The sequence below is a fragment of the Phyllostomus discolor genome, chromosome 6 (assembly GCF_004126475.2).
Source record: "Phyllostomus discolor isolate MPI-MPIP mPhyDis1 chromosome 6, mPhyDis1.pri.v3, whole genome shotgun sequence".
NCBI lineage: Eukaryota > Metazoa > Chordata > Mammalia > Chiroptera > Phyllostomidae > Phyllostomus > Phyllostomus discolor.
Window position 1 is genome coordinate 142,389,612 of NC_040908.2, and position 13,130 is coordinate 142,402,741.

Genomic DNA, 13,130 nt, shown 5'->3' on the forward strand with positions numbered 1-13,130 from the left:
TCTCCCCACCATTGTTTTTGTCCAGGGGTCCTTTATACATGCTTCTTGACTTCACCCGTCCCCTTCTTTCCCTGATGATCCCCCTCCCCTCCAATTACTGTCAGTTAGTTCTTTATTTCCATGTCCCTGGTTGTATTTTGCTCACTTGTTTGTTTTGTTGATTAGGTTCCACTTATAGGTGAGATCATATGCTCTTTGTCTTTTACCAGCTGACTTATTTCACTGAGTATAATGCTCTCCAGTTCCACCCATGCTGTTGTGAAGGGTAGGAGTTTCCGTGTAGTATTCCATTGTGTAAATGTACCATAGTTTTTGATCCACTTGTTTACTGATGGGCAGTTAGGCTATTTCCAGCACTTGGCTATTGTACATTGTACTGCTATGAACATTGGGGTGCATAGGTTCTTTTGAATTGGTGTTTCAGGATTCTTAGAGTATATGCCCAGCAGTGGAATTGCTGGGTCAAAAGGCAGCTTCAGTTTTAGTTTTTTGAGGAAATTTCATAGTGTTTTCCACAGTGGCTGCACCAGTCTGCATTCCCACCAACAGTGTACTAGGGTTCCCTTTTTTCCACAACCTCATCAGAAATTTGTTTGTTGATTTCTTTATGATAGCCATTCTGACTAGTGCGAAGTGGTATCTCATTGTGGTTTGAATGAAATATCAGAAACAGAAATCAGAAAAAAAAATCCAATTTGCTAGTGCACCAAGAAAAATAAAGTACTTAGGAATAAACCTAACCAAGGAGGTAAAATACCTGTACTCAGAAAACTACACAACACTAAAGAAAGAAATTAAGGAAGACACAAATAAATGGAAACATATACCATGTTCACAGATTGGAAGAATTAACATCATCAAAATGTCCCTATTACCCAAAGCAATTTATAGATTCAATGCAATCCCTATTAAAATACTAGTGATATATTTCACAGATCTAGAACAAACATTTCAAAAATTTACGTGGAACCATAAATGACCCCAAATAGCTGCAGCAATTTTGAGAAAGAAGAACAAAGCAGGAGGGATCACCATACCTTACATCAAACTATATTACAAGGCTACAATAATCAAAACAGTCCAGTACTGGCATAAGAACAGACACATAGATCATGGAACAGAATAGAGAGTTCAGAAATAAACCCAAGTCTCTATGGTCAATTAATATTTGACAAAGAGGGCAGAAGCATAAACTGGAGTAAAAATAGCCTCTTCAACAAATGGTGTTAGGACATCTGGACAGCCACATGCAAAAAAATGAAGCTCGACCACCAACTGACACCATACACAAAAATAAACTCAAGATGGATAAAAGACTTAAGTATAGATTGTGGCACCATAAAAGTCCTCGAGGAGAACATAGGCGGGAAAATCTCAGATATTCCACACAGCAATATTTTCACTGATATGTCCCCTAGAGCAAGGGACATAAAGGAAAGAATAAACAAATGGGACTTCATCAAAATAAAAAGCTTCTGCACAGCTAAAGAAAACATCAGCAAAATGAAAAGGGAATCAACTGTATGGGAAAATATTTGCCAGGGATACCTCAGACAAGGGTTTGATCTCCAAAATATTAAAAAACTCACACAACTCCATACCAGGAAGACAAACAATCCAATTTAAAAAATGGGCAAAGGACCTGAACAGACACTTCTCCAAAGAGAACATACAACTTATAAGCTTTAAATTGGGAGCTATTCTGAGTAGCAAGGTGAAACCTCGAGGTGTCCTACTCTGTCTTGCTGGCCCGCGAATCATCCTTCGTCCAGCATATCTATGCTATCTATGCTAACTGCTCCTTAGTCACTTAGTAGCCAGTTGTTATCAGGTCAGCTGTAGTAGTATCACAGTGCTTGTGTTCAAGTAGCCTTTATTTTACTTAGTAATGGCCACAAAGTAGTCATGTTGGCAATTCAGACATGCCAAAGAGAAGCTACAGAGTGCATGTATGTACATATAGTTTATATAGGGCTCTGAACTGTCTGTGGTGTCAAATTTCTGGTAGGGGTCTTGGAATATATTGCCTAGGATAAGGTAGGACTTGTGGAAATTTTCTATGTTTAATTTCTGCTCCAATATAAGTAGTCAGTTACTGGACAGTCTCAGTTCCTGAGATCTAGGCTCATTTAAATATTAGTCAGTAAGCCTTGTATCTTCCATAGTGAAAAAAAATTTAACCATCAATTTAAATTTTGAACAAACTAAATCTGAACATTTCCATTATTTTAGTTTAGGAGAAATCTGTATGAGCAATAACTTCTTTGTGAATTAAAGGTTAGTAAAATGCAGGGTTCTGCAGAAGTAAAGCCTGCTTGAGTGTGATTGGTAGGGTAATAATACGGGTGTAATAATTTATAGTTTCAATTTGAATATTTCACCTAAAATGTCATATGGTATGCTTGAGTGTGATATTGTTATGTTATAGAATTACATGCTTATGACTTTGTAATAAAAGATTTTGTAATAAAAAAAAGGGTGTTCTTTGTGCCGGACTCTGTATTTTAACTTCCTGGTGCCCTTGACCTTGATGAATGTCACATACACACTCCCCAAGTGCCATCATGATGAGTATTTGAAATGCAAAACCTATTTCCTTCCTTTAAGATTCCAGTCTCTGACTTTAAAAACCTCAGAAGCTCTCTTAGACAATGTGTGTATGCCTGACTTTGTGTCTCATTACTCTGAAATTTCACCTCTTGTCAATGAAAACTGACGTCAATGAACTAATTGGTTCTTCTTGTGCGTAGGTACCCTGACATGCCCACCGCAGCTGATGTTGTGAACGCTTTAGATCAACAGGCACTTGCATCCATCCTGAGAACATACGGGGAGGAGAAGCATGCCAAGAAAATCGCTTTAGCAATCGTTCAGGCACGCAGCATCTACCCCATCACCAGAACCCAGCAGCTTGCCAGCATCGTTGCAGGTACTCTCATTAATTCTGAGCAGTGTCTGAGAGAAAAAAATATACATGTATATATTAATCCCCCAAACTCCCAGAGGGATTCATTTGTTCTTGAAATCATGCAGGACAGAATCTTACCTGTCCTTCTCTTATACCACTTTCTTTGGGTTTTGGAAGCTGTCCCTCTCTGACACCTCTCCTCCCCCCACAAACAATTTTTTAAAATATACTGTAGTTTGCTGATTAGTTTAATAGCACACATTTTTTTTACATGACGTAATTTACCACTTGTGCCTACCAAAGGTAAAACGTGGAATGACAAAAGCAGAAGAATTTCTTGACGCATCACAGTGCTTGATAAGCATCCTGTATAAGATCTGACATTACCTTTCAGCTTCACATTTCAGCATTTTAATATTTTGGGCAAAAAGAGAATTGCATTGCCCAACTGCTAAAATAAAATCCAGTGACTCATACATCTATTCCAAACAACCATCTAACAAAGGGTATGTGATGTATAGGTTATTCCACTTTGTGAATGCTAACTAAATCAGCCTGAGGGGCTTATTGAAACATTTCATCTTTTCTGCTGTTTGCCACCATAAACCTCTTGAACCTAAGTCTAGCTAGGATGAGCTTTATTATAGCCTTTCTGTTTGAAGCCAAAGTTGTTTCACAGCTGTGTTCCATGATGAAAGTTTTCTAAGACAAAAATATAACTCCGGCAGTTAAACTGAATTCCAGTTGTAAATTCTGTCTTATTGGACCTTCTGAAATCCTACAATCGTTTTTACTTATCAAATGTATTAAGATTTCTTTTCAATGGTTCCTATTAAGTTAGTTAAGTAATTAAAGACATAGGGAAAAGCATATGGAAAGAACCTGTATTGGTCGTCTCTATCTTAATATTATCCATAGTTTAAGGTATAGAACTTAATTACAGATTTATTCAGATCAAGACTTAAAAGTCGTATAGCAATTGTTTTATGACATAACTTCATAAAATTATATTCTACTTATGCTAATAAAATATGAAAACTTGACTAAGTGTTCAATTTTTTAAGCTGCATACATCAAGCCCCTTGAAACTTAACATTGAGCAGCTACAGGCAAGTAATTGCAAAATTCTCCAGGGTTATGTGAGCATGAAATATTTCACTGTATTTCTTTTGAAGAGTTTATCCTGGCAGTGTGATGTTAAATTCACCCTCTGTTTTATGTTCGCTTCTTTTTCCCATGCCATACTCCCTAGCATGTCTCGACCTTACCCTTTCTGTCACTCTTCAAGTAGCTCTCTGTGTTGTTCTCTGTCTCCTGTATTGGAAAGAAGAGCAGTGAGAAGTCACATTTTTTTTCTATGCACAGGGAAACCCAGCATTTTCTGGTGCTGAAAATGAGGAGTTAGGGTTGGGAGGTATTCCAGAGGTCATCCAGTCAAAAATCCTCATCTGATAACTGGAGAAACTAAGGCTCAGAGAGTGTCAATAGTTTCTTCAAGAGTACAGCATAATCAATGACAATGTCAGTACTAATCTATAATTTGGAACCTTATGAATTTGAAACATAACCAGGAATCTGCCTTTAAGAAAGTAACTTTTCTATCTCAGGTTCCTAGTCTGCAGACTTGGGAGAAATAATACTGTAGCATTAGAGAGAAATTACATGGAGATGCAGAATAGGAACAAGTTGAGTATTTTCAGAAAGATACGATATGAAATACATATTGGGGCTATGACAAATGATATAGTAAAAGTGATAATATTCATGTATGTGTATGTAAAACCCCATTTTAGTAAATGCCTCTAAAAAATCGAATTCTCTGTAATGAGTCCATTTTTATGGCTTATGTCAGCTCATAGTAAAACTTTATTGATCATGATATATAATTCTTTTAAAAAAGGAAAACAGATACAAGGAAATGACATCTTGTGTTCATTTATTCAAAAAAATAATTTGGGAGAGGCTGCTGTATACCAGGCATAATACTGAGTACTAAGGACAGAATGGAGAGTTAATCGGATAGAGGCTCTGTGTTCGCAAAGCTTATAGACTAATAAGTGAATGAATAACTACATGGTGTAGTAAACCCATATTTATAGTGGAAACCTTATTTATTGTAGTCCAAAGTTATGATTGTGTGGCTAATAGAAAAAGTTGATAAATGTGTAGAATTATAGAATAGTTCCACAAAGTGCATTCTTACATAAACCCCACCCATGGTATATCTTTTAAGATCTGATTTTATTTTTATTAAAACGAAGTAAGAATTTCAAGGGATTTACAAAGCAATCGGAATGAGCATGTTTTCTAGATGTTCGTTATTTTTCAATCTTTTATAGTTACCTCACCAACATCTAATTTGATTGCATTTTTTACATGACTCACCCTTGTCCAGAGTTTCCAAAGTCTCCAACCTAGTTTTCATGGAAACAGCAGCTGTCTTTCCTTTTGCATTCATATTTCACCAGCTATATAAAATTTGATTAAATCATGTAAAGCCATAGTAAGTGGCCTGGGATGTAAGTATACAGTTCTTTTGGTGGATATAGAACTGTATAGAATCTGAATAATAGGATACTATCCCAAGATATTTTGTTTAACCCCTGAAAGGGATTAATCTGTAAGTCCATTAAATAGAAGTCTCTTAAGAGAATACTTCACAAAGGAAATATGAGGAGCTGTACAGTGTCCAGGAAGGTTCCTATATTAGTTTCTTGGTTCTGCCATAGCTAAGTAGCACACAAGATGGCTTAAAATAACAGAAAGGTATTCTCAGAGTTAAGAAGTCTGGTTATCCAAAATCAAGGTGTGAGCAGTGCCCTGGGAAAGAATGCTTCCTTGATTATTCCTAGTGTTGGTGGTTGCCACAGTCCTCGATGTTCCTTGGTTTATAGATGCATCAGGAAGTCTCTGCCTCCATCGTCATATGATGTTCTCCCTGTGCATCTGTCGTTGTGTCCAAATTTCCCTCTACTGTAAGGACACTGGTCATATTGGATTTAGGGCCCACCATAATCCAGTATGTCCTCAATTTAACTTGATTATATCTGCAAAGACCCTATTTTTAAATAAACTCAACATTCACAGGTTCCTAACAGACATGAACTTTAGAAGACACTATTCAACCCAGGACAGCTCTTAAGCAATAGCATTGTATTTTGGCCAGTGATAAAATGTAGTGAATATATTTGAATGACTTTTCTCAACCAAATATTTTCAAGATTATCAAGCACTCTGGGAAATATGCCAGAGTTCCTGCATAGTAAAACCTGCATATTGATGGAAATAGAGATCACTTCCTTTCCTTTCAAAAAGCTAATAATCCATTAAGACAAGGAAGACCACCATGCTTGTGATCACAATATACTTGATGGAATTACATCATAATTCAAGTGATTAAGCTGTACTTTGTAAAACCTAAAACCCAGTGCCTTTTGCTAGTGTAAATAACTACAGTTTCATATCATGGGAACTCCAAAAGACAGGTTTGAGGACCCAGGTTGGAACAAAACACTTAAAACTCTGGTGAATTACTTTGTAGATTGCCAAATCAATAATCAATGAGATAATTCCAAAACAACCAGTATGACTTCCCTGTTTATGTGCACTATTCAGACTACTAGCCAGAAACTTGAATGCAAATATCTAACGCATATAGTTACATATAGTGTACCCTGCAAAAAATTATTTTTAAATATATTTTATTGAGTATGCTACTGCAGATGTCCCATTTTCTCCCCTTTATTCCCCTCCGCCCTGCACACCTCCTCCTACCAGCATCCCCCCCCACCTTTAGTTCATGTCCATGGGTTATACATATAAGTTCTTTGTCTTCTTCATTTCCTGTACTAATCTTAACCTCCTCCTGTCTATTTTGTACCTACCATTTTATACATCTTATTCTCTGTACCTTTTCCCTCTTTCTCCTCCTCCCCGTCCCCCACAGATAACCCTCCATGTGATCTCCATTTCTGTGATTCTATTCCTGATTTAGTTGTTTGTTTAGTTTGTTTTTGGTTTTTTTTTAGTTTCAGTTTTTGATGGTTGTGAGCTTGTTGTCATTACTGCTCATATTTCTGATCTTCTTTTTCTTTGATAAGTCCCTTTAACATTTTATGTAATAATGGTTTGGTAATGATGAACTTCTTTAACTTGACTTTATCTGGGAAGCACTTTATCTGTCCTTCCATTCTAAATGATAGCTTTGCTGGATAGAGTAATCTTGGATGTAGGTCCTTGCCTTGCACAACTTTGAATACATCTTTTCAGCCCCTACTGGCCTGTAGGGTTTCTTTTGAGAAATCAGCTGATAGTCTTATGGGAACTCTTTTGTAGGTAACTGTCTTCTTTTCTCTTGCTGCTTTTAAGATTCCTTCCTTATCCTTAATCTTGGGTAATGTAATTATGATGTGCCTTAGTGTGAGCTTCCTTGAGTCCAACTTCTTTGGGACTCTCTGAGCTTCCTGGACTTCCTGGAAGTCTATTTCCTTTGCCAGATTGGGGAGGTTCTCCTTTATCATTTTTTCCAATAAATTTTCAATTTCTTGGTCTTCCTCTTCTCCTTCTGGCACCCCTACAATTCAGATGTTGGAACATTTAAAGTTGTCCTGGAGGTTCCTAAGCCTCTCGTCATTTTTTTGAATTCTTGTTTCTTCATTCTGTTCTGTTTGACTATTTATTTCTTCCTCCTGGTCCAAACCATTGATTTGAGTCCTATCATTGTTGGTTCCCTGTACATTTTCTTTTATTTCACTTTTCATAGCCTTCACTTTTTCCCCTATTTTGCGACCATACTTAACCAATTCTGTGAGCATGCTGATTACCAGTGTTTTGAACTGTGCATCTGACAGGTTGTCTATCTCTTCATTGCCTAGTTGTATTTTTTCTGTAGCTTTGATCTGTTCTTTCATTTGGGCCATTTTTTTTATTTGGTACACCTGTTACATAGTAAGGGGCAGAGCCTTAGGTATTGACCAGGGTGGGCCAACTCACTTAGCTGCATTGTGGCTCTCTATGTGGGGGAGGGGTCCTAGAGGGAACATTGTGCCCTTCTGTTGCTGATTCCCAGGTGGGTGGGTTTGTGTACATTCTAAGACCCTGTGGGTCTCTCCAATGAACTCTCCTGTGATCCTGGGAGTTTCTCCTACTGCCTCAACCCTCACAGATTTTTTCAGAGGTTTTGAGGCTTGATTTCCCAATACTGGAACCCTGCTACTGTGCAATCTGTCTCACTCCCCAGTTGTTCTTCCCAGTTTGTCTGCATGTAAATGTGGTACCACCCACTCTGCCAGTCACCGCCTCCCCATGAGTCCTCTCTGCCCAGCTGCCCATCTCCACCCCTCCTACCAGTCTGGATGAATGTTTCTTCTTTAACTCCTTGGTCATTGGATTTCCATACATTTTGACTTTCTGTCAGTTCTGGTTGTTTTTTTGTTTTTAAATTTGTTGTTGTCCTTTTGGTTGTGTAAGGAGACACAGTGTGTCTACCTATACCTCCATCTTGGCTGGAGGTCCCAAAAATAATTTATAAATAACAGATTATATTTTCTCAACCATAATTTCTGTTATAATACAGTTGTTGATTGTTAACAATTATTTCAGTACTGTTAATAGCTGAAGAGTTAGATTCATGAAATCTGAGTTGAAAATGGCCCAAGTGATTCATTTAATCTAGAACTAGACTCTTTATTACCTCTAATAAAAGGTCATCTGGCCTTACTTATTAGCCTTTCATCTCCATTTCTCTTTCTCCCCAATATATTTCAGTGAAGAGGGGTACATTTCAGCCTGAAATTGCTAGTTCCATAAATACAGGCCTAAAGATTTGAGAAAGGATGGATTCCTTCAAATAAGTCTAAATTTCTTTGCACGGTTTGCAAAGCTCATCATGAACTAGCTTCTGCACCTGCCTTTTTATTTTCATCTCTCTCGGTCCCCATAAGAATCTCTGTTCCTGCCACACTTGAGTTCTGTATAGTCTTTCCGACCTACATAGTCACTCTCACTTGTAGGCCTTAAATGGTAACATTAACATAAAGTTCCCTACTCCTACCCTTTCCTGGGGCTCATCCTTTTGAGCTTGGTTGGAAGGTGGCTTCCTGCAGGAAGTTTTTCCCAGCCCTACACAGATTGGTTGAGATACTCTTTTGCATGCTTCCATAAACACTGCATTCCCCTGTCATAGACCTTATGCTGTTTTTATTGCTTGCTTACTATTTAACTTTTCCTCTATACCTATGCTGTCCGATACAGTTGTCGCTAGCCACATGTGTCTGTGGGGCTCTTAAAATGTGGCTGTTCCAAATGGAAAAATCCCATATATGTAAAAGACACATGAGATTTTGAAACTTGGTTTTTTAAACTTTATTTCATTATGGTGTTTTATTTTTTTATTTTTTTTAATGTTGTTCAGGTACAGTTGTCTCCATTTTCCCTTGAGACTTAGTGTGAGAAGAGATTTGAATATGTCTCAGAAATTTGCATATTCATTATATATTGAAATGGTAACATTTTCAATATTGAGGTAACACAGTATTAAAATGGGCTATACCTGTCTCTTTTTACTTTTTAATGTCGCTATAGACAATACCACGTGGGTCGGATCTCTATGAGACAGCACCGCCTTAGATGAGAAGCACTGCGAGGCACTGCAATGACTTCCCCACTCAGGACTGAGCCCACAGTGCCAGTCATAGCTTCCTCCCTTGGAAGGCATTTGGTAACTACTTCTTCCAGGTTAATGTATAAAATAAATAAAATGCCCATAAATTGGGAAGGTTCTGTTTTTGTAAAGTTTGTATCCAGTGAAGTAACATCAATATTAGTAAAAAATTGATGTTCAGTCTCATAAACCATGACTCTCCCACACTGACATGGTCTAATATTAACCCGAAGGCAAATTAGAAAAACACATTGCCCTCCCAGTACTTTAGCTGATTCATCTTCAAGGTGAAGTGATACCTGTTCCTCCTTTATTCTTTAGGGATGCTGTGGAAAAATGACACTTGGATAAAATACTTTTATTAATTAAAAATCTTTAACAAGGAGAAACTCTCAAGCTCTTCAGGCAAAATATGATTTATGTACTTAGTTTTGAGAAAAATGGCTGGGGTCTAGATTTTGCAGAATTAATGTATATTTGATTTGTGTAATCTTAAAAACGGCATTGATTCTAGACATATCTTTGAGTAAAGAAGTCTGATTTATTTTCCTCAACAAGCTGTCCATGTTTTACATTAGAACTAATCCATATTCTGTTGCTCTTTCCTTTCTGTCAATACATCATGGAAATCACCATTTAATTTAACTATTAAATTAAACTTAATTTAAGTCTTGCTTTTACAACTTGCTTTTTATGTAAACTGGAACAGAACCTCATTTTTCTCATCTTGAAATGGAGGGGAATAATATTTATAATGATGATCATTGTTATTTTTATTTAGCAAATATAATCCTACTGATTATTTTATTGCTTAAACTAATATTGAAATTCACTTACAGTTTCCAGTCTCATGCCAAAATCAAAGAAATATACCAACTACCTTTCCGATTATTGGGATTTAGGTTCAGATTCACAAAATAGATAATCCACTGATAATCAAGAAAAAATGACAGAAGGCCTGTAATATCAATTTTTGAATGGGAAAAAGGAGATGGTAGAAGCTTCTTATATATATTTGATTCTTGTTGATTAAATATATAGATGTATTATTCCCTGACTGATACTTTTATGTAACCTTTATTCTGACTCATGAACAGGATACATGGCCAGAGCTAATGAATGCTTGTTGAACAAATAAATCAATAAAAAGATGTGTACTTTCCCAGCCAAAGTAAAATGAAAAAGGATGGGGGGAGTACAGGTTGCTAGGTGTCACTGAGAATCAATTGTATTCTGCCCTTCACATTGAAGAGGGGGAGACCTAAGCATGAAAGTCCTAAGGATAAATTAAAGTTGCTTGAGGAATAAGTGAGAGTCCCCAAGACATGGAACCAAAAATCCTCACCTTCTATTTCTATTTCTACCATTACTTGCTCTGTGAACTTGAGTAAGTCGCTCACCTTCTTTGATCCTCATTTACTTATTTGGAAAACAGGAATCGATAATTCTTGCTATGACCAATAAATGAGATGGTGCATAAGAAAGTTATCTATGACCTTTAAAGTACAAATGTATTTATTTGTAAGCATTTTGTTCTCTCTGTACAGAACTGGGGTTTCCAGAGAGCAAACAAGTACACTAGTCAGAGCCCTGAATATAGTTTTCTGCCCAGAAATACCTGTCCACAGCCAGATAGTGTGATCAGTGAAAAGCCAATACCTTCATTCCAAGCTGTTCTTTCCTTTTAGAACAGAATAATAATCATTTTCTGCATTAGTACATGTAAGGTGTATCTTTTCACAGTAGCATTGGAGGTGCATGCCTCAACTTGTACCTCGAATTGCTCTCTTACTAGCAAAGTTTTACTAATTTGGAGAACAACCTTCAAAAAGAAAGTAAAATAAAACATTCATCAATAGTCATTGCTATCAAATTTTAGTAGAACATAAACTTTTTCATTATGAAATTAATCAGACTAGATTGTCATCCCTTTGTTGTTTAACTAATCTACTGTTACCTCCTCCATCTTCTCCACAAAGCACTGTTTATGTTAACATTGCCATAATTAAGGAATAAGTGAAGATGTCAGAGAGTTTATCACCCCGAAGGGAAATGGTATGGTCCAACCTACTGTTGAATTAGATGGCTTGTCAGTGAATCATAGTTATTGCCACTGCCTATGATAATGCACTTATTCTTCTGTCACTTTAAATCTCTTGAGTTCAGTGTGTTGTACACAGTGTGTGTCAGTAAAGTAACTTCATGCCAACTAAATTATCAAATGACATTTCATAAGTAAACTTATTTCTTATTTTAATAAGTAATCTTTCCAAGAGACATTCTGTACAAGAAGTCCAACTCAAAAGAGAATTAAATGTGGAAAAAAAGAGAAAGAAAAAACCTGAAAATCTTTCTTCCTTATAAAAAATCTGGCTATTCTTAGTTTGAAGTATGAAGTAGGAACCTGGGAATGCTTCAGTCCCAACTGACTATGGCCCGACCCTATTTTAATAATAGTAATAGTAAGGTAGTAATAAATAATGTTAATTAATACTTACTGAGTGAATCTAAGGCACTACCCTAAATTATTTTCATGTATTAACTCACTTAATAAGCACAACAGCCATGAGGCAGGTACTATTTTATAGATGAGGAAACTGAAGCACAATGAGACCAGGTGACTTGTCTCCTGTCAAGTGGCGCTGGAATGAAGAGCTAGTAATCTCACGCCTCACGCTAGACCCTGTGCTCTCATTTACGACATGTCTCTTGATTAAGATACAGTGTAAATTGTTGCTGGAGAGTGCTGATAGCTCCCTCTTCCAGGATCTCACATACTCATGTGGGAGACAGTCATGCAAGCAACCAACTCCATCATCCTGCAATAGGTGCTGTATATAACAGAGTCACAAACAAAATGGTATGAGAACGCAAAGAAGGGAACAGTTGATTTCAATGTGGCAAAAGAGTCTGAGGTAGAAAAGAAAGAGATTGGGGAGAGGTCATGGCTATCTATAAAAAAGTCCCTGGTACCCAACAGAAACTCATTAATTGCAGAAATGAAAAGATGAATGAAAAAGTATATATTATAATTAAGTAGGATTTCAGAGGGCTGAGGAGAATAGAAGACAAACAATTCAGGGTCTAATCTTAGGACCCAATACATTTCTAAATGAATGGAATCCTCCTATTATCTTGGGATCCTCTGTCCTAAATGTAACCTTGAGTTGGGCTAGATTCTTAGTATAATTGGTAGTTCAGCATAACCAAGTCCTCTAGGTGTTTCTGATTCCAGCTGAATTTCAAACTGCATCTATGGAACAAAAGAAGGGAAATGCATTCCTTTATCTCATTACTCCATTTCTTAGTATTTTATGCAATACTTGTGTGCTTCTGCAAGTGAAAATTAGTGATCTGGCATTGTATGTTCTGCACATTAGCTATTTTCACATTGGTATTAACTTTGTCAAGATTCATATAGCCTGGCCATTCTGTCCTTTTCTTTGTCGACTTGAAGAAGGAGGAGGAGGAAGAGGAGGAGAAAAAGAAAGATTATTTGTTTCTATAACTAGTTATTCAGAAGCTTTAGGAATTTAGTGGTGCGTGTTTACAAGAGCTCTC

At 36.8% G+C, this 13,130-nt stretch overlaps 1 protein-coding gene across 4 annotated transcripts in view; it reads left to right on the forward strand.

The window, feature by feature from the left end:
* METTL15 (methyltransferase like 15) overlaps positions 1–13,130 on the forward strand; it is a 171,679-nt gene that overhangs the window by 131,344 nt on the left and 27,205 nt on the right. For all 4 annotated transcript variants that reach the window (XM_028517428.2, XM_036029168.1, XM_036029167.1 and 1 more), the window contains one exon: positions 2,751–2,929. In XM_028517428.2, the coding sequence (XP_028373229.1) occupies positions 2,751–2,929 (179 nt within the window). The remainder of the gene's footprint in view (positions 1–2,750; positions 2,930–13,130) is intronic.